Here is a 17,785-nt window from a genome sequence, read left to right on the forward strand (position 1 = left end):
GTTCAACCTTCAATTTCAGCGCTTACTCCTTACTAAATCCATGCAGCCTAAATATCTGTGCATCATATATAGTAATATCTGACAAAAATATTTCTTAAAGCTATCAAATTGAAGTAATGTTAATATCTGACAAAAATTTATAATCAAATACTTCTTCTAAGTGAAAAATTGCCTTTTATATTACCCTTTAAATTATTTGTTGTAGATCAACATTTAAACAATACTTGGATCAGACTAGCTTACTTGAAAATGGTTGTCCTACATTATCGAACCGTATTATGATAATTATTGAACAAGGTATCACACATAAAAGAACGCAAATGTTAAAGATAAGTAAAATATGCATAAGGAACTGTGTACATAACAGAGATGCCCATCCTTTTCTTTCTTGGTAATAACCCTCTTTCATTAACAAGAATGGAAGGTACAAAAAGGCCAAAAAAAAACAGTCACAATTACACAAAAGAGATCCAATGAAATTACCAAAAATATTATAAATCAATAAGGCCAAAAGAGGATATCCTCCCTCGTACCTTTTACACCCTCCAAGAGTACTATCCCTTTCAAGCAAAGTATTCCAATTATCAAAAGAATGCCAAACAATGTCATAGAATCCCAACCATCCTTCACACTTAATGATGCACATACATAATTTTAAAAATGTATAGAAATTGTAAGCATGGAATTAGAAAAAACATATTCAGAGAAGTTCCAAAGCTTTCACTAAAGCAGAATTAGCTAAACTTTAAATTATGACCATGATATAATGCAGATTCAGGAGGAAAGATTAGAAAAAACCTTTTCTGGGTCATGTAAAGCCATCCAGATACTTGTAGCAACCTCAACATTTTCAGGAAGAGACCGATTAGCAACAGCTGGGATGCATTTAACAGCTTTCAGACAAGCAATCCTTACGTGAACATCTTTTGCATAGACTCCATGTAGAGCCTAAAGAATAACTATTAATGACATGTAAAATCATATATGCATTTCTTAAAAATTAAGAATATATGAAAGAACATACAGATGCTATTTCATCAGGTTGAAGACCAAGACACAACTCATTTAGTGCAGGTCCAATGGATGCTTGATAAGCGGGAACAACACCTAAGACATGATAAAGAACCTGAAAAACAGAGATCAGCGTTAAAGACTAGAAATGCAATTCTACCCATAACCATATCTGCAATGGAATATTACTGATAGCATCCGCAGCCTAGGAAGAGGCAGTAAGGGATCCATGTGCAAGTAAAGAACACGAAGAACATCATCATGGAGTCCTGTCTTCTTGGAGGATAACAGAATTTTCTCCATGATCTGAAATATAGTGACAGGTAAGAACATTTGTATAAACTAACCATCACATATTGCGAGAGCCCAATGAAAGTTATATCCATACCGGAAAAATGAAGGTAAACGTGTCTACAGGAAGAGGTCCAGATTTACAAGCAACAGATAAAGCAGTTACAATTCGCTCGAGAATACTCAAGGATGGTTTTCCATTGGCTTCCGCTTCAACAACCGATGGGATCAAATCAAGAAGAAGACAATCACCATCAGTCCTAATCATGCGCAATGCAGTGGCAATGTCAAGAGCAGAATTACATAGCGTCGGAGCAAGACATCTGGAAAGTTTCACCAAGGTTTCATAAGCCACATCACTTACAATTGGTGACCTTAACAACGGATCAACAAATTTCACCTGATACAAGAAAATAGCTGGTTGAAAACAGAATATACTGAAAATAAATCCAGCATCAACCACACTATATTGCTTATATAAGCTGCATAAAGTAAAATGAAATGCACTATGAACCACCCTAGAACAGAGGATGAAAAATATATATCACTGATATGTCAGCAAAGTCATTAATCATGGATTCAACAATAATAACAGGAATAGGGACTTGATTACAGAAAATTGGTATTGTCACAATCTAGACGACTCTGAAAGAAAAAGAAGAAACAAATTGCTCGCAAGTGAGATGTCAGGATGGAGAAGACTGTCAGAAAATGGGGCCATGCACTCGAAAAGGGTTGAGAATTAACACGACAACATGGCTTGAATTGCAATAGTATAGTTGGGAAATTCTCATTAAAAAACACAGAAAGAGATGGGTAAGGTGTTAACTATGCATTGGATTGGGCTTTTTATCGAGTTTCAAATATTTGAGAGAGTTTAAATTATCTCAAGGAAAATGGTCATAGAAAAAAAGGGAGGGGGGATGAGAGGAGACAATGTTCCAGTTATTTAGGTAAAAGGAAGGCTCCAAGATCCTTGAACTGCTGGGGATATTTACTGCATATTCTTGTATCAGATAACTGAAAATAGAAACAGACGGATGTGAAACCGCCCAATAAAAATGTGGATAATCAAGGATAAAAGGGGAGTTGCCACCCAAACTCTTCAATTACCCCATGCTATTAAGTCTTATTATGTTCCTTCTGTTTATTTCCAACCTCTTCCCGATAAAAAAAGATCGAACTTTAGGTTAAAGCTAATTTATCCATAGAATTTTGTATGTCCATCCTCTCGCGCTAATAGTGAATTGAATAACTGTTAATAAAAAAAGATCAAACTTTAGGTTAAAGCTAATTTAACCATAGAAATATTTTCTGAGTAGGTAGAAAAGTACAAACCATAGATGATAGCTGACTGTGTGCATATATAGTATTAGAAATGGCCAACTCTCCAAGAGTCCTGAGCATCAATGATAAGTTTTTCTGTATTTTCCGGACCTCTTCCCGTATAGATGCCTCCTCCCTAAGCAACAATTCACGTGCTTCTTCTTTTGCTGTCTTTCCCTTATCTAGGGAGAAGGAAAAACATATATGAACAATTATCAACAAATAATAAGAAAGAAATACGAAACAACTTAAATGGCAAAGCCATAGCATCAAAGTGACATGCCAGCTTTTTTTGCAAACTTCCCAGCATCCTTCTTGCCCAGGCCAGAAGATTCTCTACCAGCTGGTTCTCTTCTAATTGAATTATTAGAACTTGAATTTTTCTGATACACAATATATATAAGTTAATGGTTATTTTCATGTTAAAATAACCATCCAAAATAAATAAAAAAACGTGTGAAAGTAGAAGATAAATCTACCTTGGGCTCTTTCGTGATACTTGAAGGAACAGACTCTGCCACATAAACACCTTGCTCACCAGACAACATCCCTTCAGGAGTATGAAAAATCTGAAGTAATAGGAAAAAGGAAGATAGGCCGGAACATGCCATGTCAAGAATCAGAACAATAATTCATAATTGTGCAAAGAATATTCTTCTAACAACATATAGCAAAAAAAAGAAAAAAAAGGAGGATCTTAAATTCCACCTTACAAATTAAGAGCCAGAAACAATGGTAACTCAACATATTGTAACACAATCTAAGAGGAAAAAGAGGTCCTGGCATACTCTATTTCAGACCTCCATAGGTATGCAAACAAATGAATTCTAGTTAATCGATCGTAGACTTGAAAACTATTATTTTAACTCAACATGTTTTAACACAATCTAATAACAAAACGAGTTCTCGACATACTCTGTTTCGCACTTCAATCGGTATGAAAACAAATTAATTCTAGCTCAATGATCAATAGACTTTTCAATAATCAAGAGGTATGAAAACTGTATTTTTTTTTATACCCAGATAATTTGGGCCAGCTAATGACCACCCCCACCAACTTCCATAAAATAAGTCAAGATCTCTCACACCCTCAAGTATTGGGCTATTGGAAGAATGGAACTCAAATTAAAAAGTATATAAATCAAAAACGCAAGCAAGACAGTGAATAACCATCAACCTGCCACTGTTGAAAAAAGGACGCATTTTTTCCAGGCCAGCCTCTCTTTCTATTGTGTATATCTTGGTTTCCAATACAAAATCATGTCTGAAGTCCCATCCAACCCTCACATCAATGTTTTAGGTTTCAGACCCTAGCACCTTCTGGCATGACTTGAACTCGCAAGTCTTTACACCCAGTCTCTTATAATGACTTGAAGGAACTCATTGCCTCTTCAAGGATAGAAGTCCACATATGTATGTAATACAAATACAACATGTGTTGTAATATTATAGCCTATTACAACATTTTCTACTATAGGTTAAAAACATTGAAGATAAAAGTTAAAAGGCGGCTCTATTACTGGCAATGATAATTACATTGAATATGACCTTTAGAATCTTTACTTAAGCGAAAATTGGAGATGAAATTTTACTCAAATTTGTTCATAAATCATATGTTTAAGAGTGCACGCCTTTGCACATTTACATTTCAATCAATTTTTTTCTAATGGATCATGTCTTACTCGTTGCCTTTTTAAAAATAATAATAATAATATAGGATTAAGACGATAAAATATCAACAAAAGCAGCACAGAACTTGAGACCACCTTTTTGCCCTTCTAAAATATTGCACCCCACTTCCTAAAGAGTAAAAGCTAACATTTTATAACGATAGAATCCACATCAACTTAAAGTAAACACCATGAAGTTGCCTAAATATAATAGGGGCAAGTATGTACCTGAATGCTATTTTCTGAAAGCATGTTGTGTGAATGACGATCTGGCATATTCTCAAAGATCTGACATGGTGAACATATTCCAGTTAGCACTAAAGAACGGGAAATGATCAAGCCTGAAATTTAGGAATAATAACATCAAGAATAATAAACCTCTTCAAATTCCGTGTAAACTTCTTGTGGAGCAATAGTCATTAAAGTGGACAATGAATAAATTGCTGCTTCTCTCCTATCAATTGCAGTGTTCATCAATCCTTGTGGTCCGAGGATACCCTGTAGTAAATAGTGCCTTAAAAGGTTAAAGATATAAATCCAACGAAAGTTCAGCAGTTTCTTATCAATAAAAAAAAGTACAAACAAAAAGGAGGGAAATTATTCCCAAACTGTAAGTTTAAAATACAAACAAAAAGGAGGGGAAAAAAAACTTTAAATAAGGCATTCAACTTCATGAAACTGATAGACTATAACGATGTATCATCAAACAGGGTATATTAGTTATATTAGCTTTAAATTTACAAGGCTACATAATTAGCCGCTAAGTTGGAATTAATGAGTTTCCTGCTGATTGGTTATATTTAGTTACGGCTGTAACTCAAAAGTTTGGATATGTCAAGCACTTGTAGATGCCTCAAAATACTAGTGCAGTACTCAACCAAAAGATGAACCTATACAATTTTCCAAAGAAGAAAAAGTAACTATGTTCATCAAAGCCAATATAGACTACAGAGCACATGTAAAGAAGAGATATATGCACCAGGTTAAGATTTGAATTAAAACAGCAGAGCGCAACTTTTCCAAAATGCATATCAATTAAACTTGCATCTCAATACTATACTCAGCATTCCTTGCATCTTTGAAAAAATCCTACCTGCTATAAATTAAAATTGCACGACCAATAATAAATTCAGTAAAATGTCATCCGAAACACAGAACGCAACTTGTATGTTCCAAAATGCATATCAATAAGGAAATCACTTACTTTGCACAAATTTTCTATGTCATTAGTGCCAACGACGCTTAAGCCATGAGCCTGTAAGTATTTATTGACCCTCTGAAGGGTAAAGAAAAATAAATGAGTTAGAATCATCCGAAATTATTCTATGATAGAAGACAACAAGAATCACGCACCAACATCTAAGGAATATTGTTAACTTTTAAAGGAACTCTTTGGATCAGGAATGTAGAGTGGAAAATAACTACAGAAAGGAGAAAAGGAAACTAAATTCTCTACGCATCCAAACCCCAACTCTCGAGGCTAAGAAGTTAAAAGATTGGGATCTGTTCATGTAACTTGTTGGTACCATTTTTGTGGGCTTTTTTTTTTTTTTTTTTTTATGCTTTTACATTCGATCGTTTTTCTCAACTTCCTCAATCAGAGCTTGGATTTTTATTATTAAAAATAAATTGAAAAAGGAGAAGGAAGCCTAGTGCAGTTCATAAGCAGAAAATGAAAAAGAAAATATGTGATAGCAAGTGAAGTGATACCCCAATAAGCTTTTCTTTTTCTTTTTATTTTGAGACAGAAATGAGCTTTTCAAATGTTCTACTGGAAAATTACAAACAAGAAAACTCTAAGACTGAACTTTGTAGGTTAAATTATAATAACATTCAAGTTGTGTCTATTCATAACCCCTGAATTTTAAAAGTTGTTCTAATATGTCCTTGAAAATTCCAATTTATGTCTAATTAGTCCTTGAGCTTTAAAAACATGTCCAACAAGTCCTTAAACTTTCAATTTTGTATCCATTTAGGTTGCAAAATTTTCAATTTTGTCTCTAATATCTAAAAGGCTGTTACCTCCAATGTGGAGCATGAGTCTCTTTTTATTAAATAAATGAAAAGTTTCATTTCTTGTTTCAAAAAATATATTGTCAAATAGGTCTAAAGACCTATTCAATGCATCTTAAAATTTATTGACTTACTCTTCATTGATAGAATGGAAAGAGAGTAATGCTCAAAAGAATGGAAAGAGAGTAATGCTCAAAAGATACAAATTATGTATAATAAAAAGAAAAAAAGATCTGTGAACAAAAAGACCCCAAAAGGACTGTTGAGAGAGACGTGCTCAAAGCCAAATTACCCATGAAGTTGCTTTCAAACTCCTTTTTGTATCATTGGGGAAAAAATTGAAATATTCAATTCTTATGAACAATTCTCAGGAGTTTCCATTGAATTATTATCAGAAACTTTTCATCCATTATGAATAATATTATTGTATAAATTTGGACGGAAAGATTTAAATTACCTTCCAAACATTATCTCGTTTTGCAGTGAAGACTAAGCTCGGGTGATGTGAGCATAACATTATTAAGGAAGAATCCCTGGAAGCAGTGGTAATAGATGCTCTTGAGATCACAAACAATGACTTAACAAGAACCTCGGTAGATGGAAGATATGGAACTTGAGAGTCCGATGAATTCTCTGCATCACTGCAGACAAACAGATCGCATCCCCTCAATATAAAAATCGAAGACAGATTCAGGAACAAAATGTACTAACAGAGAGCCATTATAATTGATCAAAATGGAAGAAAATAATTACAAAATGTTTTGGCCAGTAGTTATAACATTTAAACAGAAAGAATGTAGTTCAGCTAGCATTGGAATGAATGTCGAGAATTATTCTATGGGAAGGCAAGCTTAAGCACCTGGTGAATTTGAAGTGGGTTACAACACCTCTTGATAATGTGGTTTAGGAATAGGTATGCTCACGGAGAGGAATGATTCTTTATTGGCCAAGTGGATATGGAGATTTTATAATGAATCTTCTGAATTATGGCATAGGTTTATTTGACAACATTTAGGAATCTCATTTTTTTAGCCAGCCCTCAACTTCTAAACAGTCTGAAAATTGTAGAAGCCCTTGGTTGTATATTCAGAAACTTCAGCAAATTGTGGATTCATCTTTTAACTTGGGCTCAGGGATAAAAATCTCGTTTTTGAAAGATGCTTGGATTAATAATAATCCTCTTTCACCAGTTTTCCGTCTATTTTCAGATTGGTTATTAACCAGAGTTTTTCTATAGCAGATTGTTGGGATTCATCTAGCAACTCATGGAGATTTGTTTTCAGATGAAGTTTAAAAGACGAGGAAATTGCTCTTTTCAGAGAGCTTTTGTTAACCATCAACAATATTCAGCAGTTCTTCCACATACTCCAAAACATGGTTACTTGATCAAGTGGTTCATTCTCGATGAAATCTATTTTAAACAATTCATCTGGATTTACTTTAAGATGGAGTTAATACATCGGATCATTTGCAGAGAAGGCTTCACTCAATGGCTCTCTCTCCTTCCAAGTGTCCTTAATGTTTGGTGACTTCAAAAGACTAATTCCATTTATTTTTCTGGCGTTCTTTTTCATGTTTTTGCTGGTCCTTTTTCTTCTCCATCCTCTATGAGCTGGGCATTCAGTGATGACGTTTGCTTCAATGTTTATCAACATTTTAGTGCCTGGGATCTTCCCATCAAAGCCAATGGATTATTCCAAGAATCGTCACTAGGCTTAATGTTGTAGATGATTCCAAGTCTACGGCAGTGAGATGATGACAATGGCAGATGGTTACTTTGACTGTAATGGCTAGGGTTGGGTTCATTAGGAGGTGAGAATAGGGAAAATCTATGCTCAAATTTCCTAGATATTGATCGAATCAGGTGTAATTCTAGGAGATGAACAGCCACTTGGAGGAGATCAACAGGTTTTTGATCCAGATTATTCTTCAATTCAACCTATTGAGGACTTTGTTGAAAAAATAATGATGGAAGACATTCACACAACCTGCGTCATTCTAATTCTGGTTCTCAAAAAGCACTCATCTTTCCTTTAATTAACACTAGCTCTCCCAAAGTGGGTGAGTTTTAAGGCATTAAGGTCTCACAGATGGTTTAAAGGAAATGTGTATGACCCTTTGCCTTCCCCAAGTATTAATGAGCCCCTTTGAGAAGGTGTCGACTATATTTCTTTCTCTCCTCGTGTCTGATTCCTTCAACTCAAATGCTGAAAAAAACACAAGTTTATTGGTCTCCAATTACAAGAAAGCAACCAATCCATCTGGCTATTGGCCTCACCAAAGGTGTCATCCATTCAACAAAAAATCCCACATCTACTTAAACTCTCTCACATAGTGTTGATCGTGATTTGGATGTTGAATCTGAAGTCACTTTTGAGTAGCGTGGATTCCAATTCACAACCTATGGAAATTACGGTTGTTGATTTATCAGTTGAAGAATCTTTTTCAAAAGATCTAATTTTGTTATTTCAAGAATGTGAAAATGAGATTCCTCATCCTCCTGTGCCTAGGAAACTTGCATCTCTTTTTGAAGCTCGTGGTATTCAACTTCAAGAAATTTATTCCTCAAATTCAACTCAAAAAAATATTTGGGGCTCTTGAAAGCTTGTTTTCTAAGCTTCCTGGGTGGTTTGTTGGTGTCCCCTTAGAAGTTTGAGCCTTTGGAGTGGTTTTCAGTGGGCTGTTTTGGGTTTTTGTGTGGTTTCTATGGCTCTTTCACGTCCTAGCGTTTAGGAGGTCTGGTAATGTTCCCTGGCTTTTGTTGTTTAGCCTTTTTGTTTTTTGGTGCTTGGTTCTTTGAAATCCTTTTGGTTTTTCCTTTGATCTTCTAAGCTTCCTGGGTGGATCGGTGGTGTCCCCTAAAAGGTTTATGTTGGCCTTTAGTACGGTTTTCAATAGGCTGTTTTTAGGCTCGTTCATTCCCTAGTGGTTTGGAGGTTTGGTGATGTTCTCGCGCTTTTGTTTTTTAGCCTCACGCTTTTGTTGTTTAGCCTTTTTTTGTTTATCATCTATTTTCAATGTTTTCTGTGTTTACTTGATGGTCTTCTTGGGTTTGTCTCCTCAAGTTTCTGTTTTTTTGGGTTGCTTGTTCTGTTTAGGTTGATTATCTTAATTCTCCATTGAAGAGTTTGCATCCTTGATCTTTGTTACTTTTTTATTCATTTAATAAAAGTTTCATTTCTTGTTAAAAAAAGACATCAGAGAATTTTTTTAAGATAATTTCCACTCATGATTAGATCATTTCAAGATGATCAAAATTAAGGCTTCTCATTGGTGTTCTTTATCGAAGTCTTTTTCGGGTTACTCTTTCCAAGCTATTTGCAACAACTGGGATGTCTTCTTATAGTTTTTGTGTGTTGTCTTTCTTTTGTTAGCTTTTGCTTTATTTTGCTCTCTATTTTCCGTAGCCCACTCTTTGTACGTTGAATCTTTGATTGTTTTGTATTTCTCCTTTATTTATCTTTTCAATACTACTGTCTACTTTCCAAAATAAAAAAAAAATAAAAAAAACAGAAACAGTATAAACTATCATACGAGTGCAACAATTAATTAAATTACTCATAAAACTGTAAAGAATAGACGGACCTTATCTTCGATAAACGGAGTTTTTCTCCTACTATAGAAAGGAAATTTGCAAATTCATATAAAAGAGCTTCACTCAGTTCTGGAACACCTGCCACAAGCTTCCCAATAGCACAGCAAGCAACTCTTCGAACATCCCAACTTGGATGGCACAAAAAGAACAGTAATGGCTGCAAGAAGTTTAAATATTCAGTGACCAAAAAGTTACATCGCTGGAAGACTATGCTAATATATATTGTGAAGAAGTTACCTGCGAGAGCAATTTGACTGAAAAGGTTTCCAACAATCTACAAAATAAAAGCACAAAGCAGCTTGTGAAAGTCAGGTTTATTTATTTCGTCATATAAGAGAATTGTTGATGAATCAGCAATTAGATTATAACCTGCGCGAGTGTTCTACAAGAAGCACCTCAAGAAGATCAAGACATGCAATGCAATCTTCAATTGACAGCTTCGGTACCTGTGTACCATAGAAAAAAAAAATTACCCATATAAATAGTAGGTTCCCTTTCGATAATAATTTTACACTTAAATAGGCAGGAATAACAAGTTCTGAAAGGCTACCATTGAAACTGGTATGATTGAAGGTTCATTTTGAGATACCAAAGACCAGATCTTTTCCTTAGCAACAGTCTCCTCTGAGACATGAGATAACATAAAATTAAAAAAGAATTATTCAAAGAAAATTGCAAAGAACGAACCTCTTAACATCTAAACAAGCATGGACATATAAATTATAAATTTAGCAATGAGCACATAATGGGGCATCAGAGATTTTTTGGACAAGAAAATCCCTTTGCAACTAAAATATATATTAAGAAGAAAAAGGAAGACAAAAAAAAAGGCACCAAAAAAAAAAGAGATAACAAAAGGACCACAATAGGAAAGAATAAAAATACTTATAAAATAAAGAAAAACCTATAAAGAGAGCCTCATCTAGAAAGCAGAAAACAAGTTGAATGGAGGATTACATGAACATATCTAATGATAGCATACAAATTCTCAGTTTCCCTTTCAACCAAAATTCTCAACTCATCGCGAAGATAACAAAAACCCAGAAAGCCATGGCTTTGCACGTGAACATATAACCACTGAGAAGGTGAAGATATGCAGAAAGTTAACACATGACTTGCAGTATTGCTAGTATATATTAAAAACCCCGAACACATGTAACCAATATTAAATGAAAGCGGACATGAAAAACAGAGATGGTTTTTCATCTATCAATGGAAGTACAATTCTCGTTTAAAGAAATGAAAGCTGACAAGTAAAAAAACGGGGGATTAGATAATTCTGGCAAACTTGATTCAAATCTCAAGGAAAATAAAAAATAGGATTAATTGTGATAAACACCTGCTTTAATATCGACTGCCATAATCTTTCCAACTAAAAGCAAAGCATATATTCCATCCAAACGCTGCACTGCTTTTGTAAAACCAGTTTTCACTAGTTGGATAAGAGGCACTAAAAGGCCTGATATCTGCCAATTGATTTTTCACAAGAAACGAAAAATTACAAGAATTCCATATGAGAAAACTCAACAACAAATGAAAGGAGTCAAGAAAATCCACAAAATTCAGCTTTCCAACCCGTGCAATCACATCAGAATTTTTAGAGATAACACGTAAACAACGAAGGTGGCCCCTCCTCAGTGTTTCCTTCTCCTTGAGGCCAGATATAAAAAGCGATAAAAGCTCTGGTTGAATCGAATCAGAAGATCTTGCAGCCCAAGCAGCTATAGCAGACAAAATTGCAAGTTTTGCCTCTTCATTACCTATATTTAGTACAATAAATATTTAGCATCAATATGAAAATGGAAAAGGGAAAATGAAGATGTTCCAACAACATAAACTTAATTCGGGGAATTGTTAAAGCCATTAAAATAACCCAAGAGAATGTAACTTATTCCTGCAATAAAAAGGAACTATCGAGAGGAGGAATAGATAGGCTGTTACCTTCCTCCCTATAACTTGACAAAAGAAAGCTGCAAACTAATTGTGAAAGACTGTAAATCCTTTTCCCTTCTGGAGCGTAAGCCAACTCTTGCACCATATTGAACATACCGATCCGCTGGTAAGGGAATGCTAGTCTTCCTTCTGAGCCTGCAAAAACGGAAACCAAAGGCCACAAGAAGTTAGCAGAAGAATAATCACCCATACCTTACAATTCAGAACATGAACATAACCATTTGTTAGCAGGCATCAAAAACATTTCTGTCAATGTGGCGCATAGAATGGAAAAAACAAGTGTATTAATTACATAAAGATAATACATAAATAACATAAGGACCATTAGCTCAACCACTTTACAAAAATAAAATCAATAAAGAATACAGAGCCAAACCTCCAATAACAGCTTTAACATAATTGAACATTGCTTCCTGAGTATCAGGGTTACTTGATTTCTCGCTCAAACATCTTACGATAGCCAATGCACCAATCCTTCTATTTTCATCTGTATGTCGAGCCTGGGGTGATACCACTGAAAGAATTTCTATTGCATACTTACTTAAATCCAGTGTAACAGATTGTAAACAGAATGAAACTGAATCCAACACAATCTCGGGGTTGCGTTTAAGCATTTTGACAGAAGATGGAATAACAATACTCTGGAGATCATCATGTAACATATGTCCAAAAAGTGGACGAAATGCTTCACTAAGATTCTTGGTAGGTTTTTCCCTGGCATTTAAAACTGACTTGACATAGAGATCAAGAAATGTTGGCTGTATAAAACAGACACAATCAAAGATAGCCCAGTGAGAACATAAAACGATCGCAATTAAACTTAAATATAAGAAAATATCCAACATTTAGCAAAGTCAAAAATATTAACTGCTGACCTTGAAGTTCTCAAATAAGGGAGGTAGAGTATTTAAAAACTCCAACAACGGAGTCAGTAACTCAGGAGCATCTTTGAATGGTAGTCGTGCATCATTTAGTTCATCAATGTACATTCTGCACATGTCTGCTGACTGCATAAGTAGAATAAATTTGCAAAAATAGTCAAAATTGAGTTAATAATATGTAGTGTCTCATTATTTATGAAAAGATAACACAGATTAAACCTGAGATAATAAATGGAAAATTGTTTGCTTGCAAGCCCTCCGCTCTCGGAAAGACCCCTCCATAAGAATGTGAATTAAATTTGCTTGAGCTGATGCTAATCTAGAAAAGGCATTCTTTGAAATGGTGGGAAACTGACTATAAACAAGAAGAAGACAGGACCACTTGAGAAGTCTACAGCATCCTACACGTGTGTGTAACTTTGACTGCTTTTCCATGGACTGCACAAGGGCTGCTGCAAAACTTTTCATGAACGTTATCTCATTTAAAGCTTTAATAATTACATTATCCACAGCTTCCCTTGATCCACGATCATCATAAATAAATAATGTTCTAAATATCACCTCAACCAACTGCAAAGCAAATTCTTTGTATGCCTCTGCAAAAATAAAAGGAAACTCGATATCAGATCAGCCTAAACATGACAGGTTGCTAAAAGAAATGAATATAAAAAATCATGTTGCAAATCATAACCAGAGCTACTGACAAGAAAATCATCTGGAACTATTACAAAGTTGGTGTGGAACATATTCTATAAGTACTATGTCCATACAATTCAAAAAATAAAAACACGAGAAAACAAGTAGATGATTCAGATATGTTAGCACAAACCTTGAAAAGCATTCACATAAAAAGGCCTCAATAGCAAACCATTGACCTACCCACAAGTAGATAAACAATCTTCTAATTCCATTGAAACATTTTCCCATGAGAAACATTCCAAACTTCTTCCATACAAACACTACCATGATGGTCAGCTATATGCCTATTATGGGAAGTAGTTGCAGTATAGTTAACATATCTTCTTGGTTACTTGAGTCCAATTACTTATTGGAAGAAAGGGAAAGAGCAACCACTCTTTCATCAAATTTCATTGGAAATTTTACTGTGGTTGGAGCAATCTTTAGCCTCCCTTTGGAAATATGTGTATAACAAGGTTGTTTTGATTTTGAATCCTTAAAAGTTCAAACCATTTTCGTTGGTTTATTGAAATTTCATTTTTGTTCAATGGAGATACAAAAAATAGCATTTTGGATCCAGCTAGGTATCAAGAAAGAGGTTGGAGAGTCTTTTGGGAAATGTTAGTCTTTTGGGAAATGTTTAGTGATGTTCTTCCTCAGTCGAAGAGTGAGATTGTTTTTATAAGAGACAATTTCGTTGATGTTTCAAATAAACAAAAAGGGCGTGCTATCAGTGATAGTTCCAGGAAAAAAAAAAAGAACCTTCTAAATTTACAATGAGGGAGGTATGATTATAGAAAACAAACCTTAACCACCAACGGTAAGCTGTGAAAAAGAGGTGCTCGGTGGTAGATTGAAAAAAGAAAAAGAACGGGTGCAAGCGGGGCAGGTGAACTGCCAGTGATCCTATGAACCTATTCGAGGATGTCCTTCTCTACATTGACCGGTTTGATATAAAAGAATTGCGATCAAAGCAACTGGTAAACGACATTGTCGAAAAGCAATGTATAAGTTTGTGTCTTCCACATGAATACTCTTTGATTTCTTTTTTTCCATAAATTCCAAAAGAATGTCATAATGAAATTTTTCCATAGCACAATTTTTGCATTCTTGAAGGTCATGTCCAATAAAACCTTTACCTCCCTACGAAAAGTGAGATGTCATCCAAAGATATTAAGAATCTTTGTCCATAAATTTTAAGCATATAAGTATACCATAAATAAGAGGTTTTATGATTCATTGTCTTACTAGCATAATGAGCACCAACTTGGAAATATAGTCATAAGACATTCTTTCTTTCTTTTTTTTTTTTCTTTTTTTTTTTTTTTTGTAAATTTTCACGTGCTAATGGCTTTACGCGCTATTTTCCATAAGAAAAACTTCACCTTTTTTCCATATTGTCTTTGCTAGCATGGGATTTGTAGCTTCTACTTTTCTCTCTATGTCCATCATCAAAAATTTTGTAGAGAAAACTCCGATAGTGCAAGGAAAGCATTTTAATTTTGTAGAGAAGACACCATACAACTGGGGAAAGGTCAAGGATTAATTCAGCCTATTTTGTAGTTTTGTTATCCTTTAAGTTCCTACCAAGCTTCATGTCCCAAAATTTGTTGACACCATTCCATGTTTCTTTGATCGTGGTCGTTTTATAACAAGGGAGTCCATACAAAAATGGATAACGCAAGGCTAGCATGATGTTTTCAATCCAAGAGTCAGTCCAGAAGGATGGGCTTTGTCCATCACCCACCATATGGAAAATGTGGTTGGTGACGAGGTTTTGGTTTTTTTATGTCATGGCCCCTATTCAAAAGATGGAGGGAGCCAACTTCTACATGATGTAGAAGTATATCTAGTTATTTGGCGAGGATTTATCCTTCCAAGAGTGGGATTGATCTTTGTAATATAGTCTTTTGGGTCATGTTGTTCCCTCCCTTCATTGGATGTTCTTTGGGATGCATTAGGTTTAACACCTACTTATGCATGTTTGCCTTTATGGCTTTTCGTAATTATCAAGTAGGTATTATTCTTTGGGATTGGAATCCCTTTTGGTAGGTTTGGGTTCCTTTTGTTGGACTGTTAATTATTTTTTTAACGTCATTGTACAATCTCTCATATGTCTTAATGAAAGATAGGCTTCTTACTAAAAAAACGTTTGTCTGAGTTGTCCATGGATTGACATTTCCAAACAATTGAATATTCTGGAAAATGCATCTTTATCCAAGCTTTGCAATGGTACAAACAGTCTATTTTGGCATGAAATTTGGCTCATATGTTCTACTTTTCAACATTTATATCAGGTGGCTTCTTTACCAAATGGTTCTGGTTTTCATTATTGGCAAGATTCACATTGATCTTGGAAGGTTGGCACGAGAAGAAATTTGAAAGTGGATATTGAATTGTGGTATCTTGTTGGCAAGCTTGAATTTAGTTTCTTTGTCCCACGAAGGATAAAGTGAGGAAAGTGTGAAACTTCTAGACCCGCATTCGAGTGATAAGCCTTTATAAGATTATTGCAAAGGTGCTGGCCAATAGGCCAAGAAAAGTTTTGCCAAGCACGGTCTCAAACCATTCGGTGGGTGCATTTTTAGCAAGGAGACAAGCTTAGACCAAGTTGTTATTGCTAATGAGACTATGGAAGATTACAAGGAAGGCAATCAAGAAGGAATCCTTTCCAAGCTTGAGCTTGAGAAAGCCTAGGTTGATGTGGACTAGGATTCTCCACAAGGTAGCATGGAAGAAAGACTTTGGCTTTAAATGGAGAGGGTATATATGGAGTTGTGCAAGAAATGTCACGTTCTCTATTTTGTTTAATGGAAGGATTTTATCATCGAAAGGTATAAAGCAAGGCTATCCACTGTCTCTCCTTTTCTTTTGGTCAATGACATTCTTAGTAGCTTGTTTTTAGGGGGATGGGTAGAGGCATTACTTAATGTCTTAGGATAGAGAAGGATAAAGTCCATCTCTTTTATCTCCAATTTGCCAACGGTATGTTCTTCTCTTTCAATAAGGCAGAGTTATTTGTAATCTTAATTGCTTTTTGTCTTTCTTTAAGATAATTTATAAGTTTGGTCATTGGTATTAATTATGATCCAAGGTCCTTAGATGGACCTTGGTGGTAGGTTGTATGTTGGATTCTTTGGGTTGGATCAGTCTTGCATTTTGGAATCTAGGAGAAGATCCAAAAATGTCTCGCCTCTTGGAAGAGAGCATTTTGTTTCCGAAGGAGGGTGGCTAATTTTCATCCCATTGGTTTTGTGTATTAACCATTTTTTACTTCTTTTTTCTTTTCAAAATCCCCTTTTCTATTTGTAAAAGCTTGGAGAAGCTCATGAGAAACTTCTTTTGGGGGAAGTTAACAAGGGTGGGAGATCCTATTTGGTTAGGTGGGAGATAGTATCAGTCTGGTAATTGAGGATAGATAAGTTCAAACTTTGTAAGGAGTCTTAGATTTATTAGCCAAGTGATTTGGGCTTTTTCCTTAGAAGCAACTGTGCCTTGCATCCTTTCTAATGAGCCACATCTAGGGAGTTGAAGGCATATCCCCGAGCCCTGGAAAAAGAGATAATTCGTTCTTTTCTAAGATCCAAGTGTTAGTTAGGTCAGTATAATGTCTATGAGCCAATTTATGGTGGATTAATGCTATCAAATCCATGATTTCAAAATTTTGGTTTGAAAGGAACCAAAGAATTTTGTAAGACAAATCTAGACTTCAGGTGAAGTACTTTGATATAGCCATCTTCAAAGCCACAATGGTGCCAAAGTTTCTACGTTTTTCATTAACCTCTTCGTAATATTTATACAAATTGAGAGGCTTTTGTTCACTCTCATTAGCAGCTTCTACTTTTACTTTTTTTGCTTCTCTATCACTCATTTTAGGAGTTTGTTTCCTTCAAACATTTTTGTATCTTTCCATAACATCAATGAGAAGTTCGTATGAATTTTCCACCAAATCTAAAGACACATAGCATTATCTTTTTTACGGCCAAAATTGCTTTTACTTTCCAAGTCAATGAGATAGAAATGGTAGTAGTTCACCATCAAAACTAGACGTATGTTCTTCACACTTTCTTCTCAGTTCTTCTCAAACAATATCACAATTTTGGCCCTCTATCATTAATAACGCTTATGTAAGAACTATCTAATAAACCAAAAAACATCTCATCCTCCATTTTCCTCCTAGTACACTTAATTTCCCTCTTTTGTGTTACCAAATTCTTGGAACTCTTGGACAGGTGTTGAAGATCTCACCCTTTTATTTCCATTATCCTTTGAGTGGACTACAATATTTCCATCAGTAACGCTGCTTCACCCCATCATTTTGACCAATTCACTAATCTAAAAATGACAACCAACCCCAACCCCCCCCC

General features: G+C 35.0%; 1 protein-coding gene across 1 annotated transcript in view; it reads right to left on the reverse strand.

Moving 5' to 3' along the window:
• Positions 1 to 17,785, reverse strand: part of LOC111465319 (protein ILITYHIA) — a 42,019-nt gene that overhangs the window by 22,612 nt on the left and 1,622 nt on the right. The window contains exons 2-22 of the mRNA XM_023109636.1: positions 12,960 to 13,336; positions 12,735 to 12,866; positions 12,236 to 12,617; positions 11,848 to 11,994; positions 11,482 to 11,666; positions 11,246 to 11,372; positions 10,457 to 10,530; positions 10,276 to 10,352; positions 10,144 to 10,180; positions 9,897 to 10,063; positions 6,769 to 6,952; positions 5,503 to 5,574; positions 4,677 to 4,796; positions 4,527 to 4,586; positions 3,108 to 3,197; positions 2,912 to 3,011; positions 2,641 to 2,810; positions 1,400 to 1,702; positions 1,201 to 1,317; positions 1,025 to 1,126; positions 799 to 948 (exon numbers count right to left, since the gene is read on the reverse strand). Of these exons, the coding sequence (XP_022965404.1) occupies positions 799 to 948; positions 1,025 to 1,126; positions 1,201 to 1,317; positions 1,400 to 1,702; positions 2,641 to 2,810; positions 2,912 to 3,011; positions 3,108 to 3,197; positions 4,527 to 4,586; positions 4,677 to 4,796; positions 5,503 to 5,574; positions 6,769 to 6,952; positions 9,897 to 10,063; positions 10,144 to 10,180; positions 10,276 to 10,352; positions 10,457 to 10,530; positions 11,246 to 11,372; positions 11,482 to 11,666; positions 11,848 to 11,994; positions 12,236 to 12,617; positions 12,735 to 12,866; positions 12,960 to 13,336 (3,173 nt within the window). The remainder of the gene's footprint in view (positions 1 to 798; positions 949 to 1,024; positions 1,127 to 1,200; positions 1,318 to 1,399; positions 1,703 to 2,640; positions 2,811 to 2,911; positions 3,012 to 3,107; positions 3,198 to 4,526; positions 4,587 to 4,676; positions 4,797 to 5,502; positions 5,575 to 6,768; positions 6,953 to 9,896; positions 10,064 to 10,143; positions 10,181 to 10,275; positions 10,353 to 10,456; positions 10,531 to 11,245; positions 11,373 to 11,481; positions 11,667 to 11,847; positions 11,995 to 12,235; positions 12,618 to 12,734; positions 12,867 to 12,959; positions 13,337 to 17,785) is intronic.

Source organism: Cucurbita maxima, unplaced genomic scaffold, assembly GCF_002738345.1.
Source record: "Cucurbita maxima cultivar Rimu unplaced genomic scaffold, Cmax_1.0 Cma_Scf00029, whole genome shotgun sequence".
In the NCBI taxonomy this organism is placed as follows: domain Eukaryota; kingdom Viridiplantae; phylum Streptophyta; class Magnoliopsida; order Cucurbitales; family Cucurbitaceae; genus Cucurbita; species Cucurbita maxima.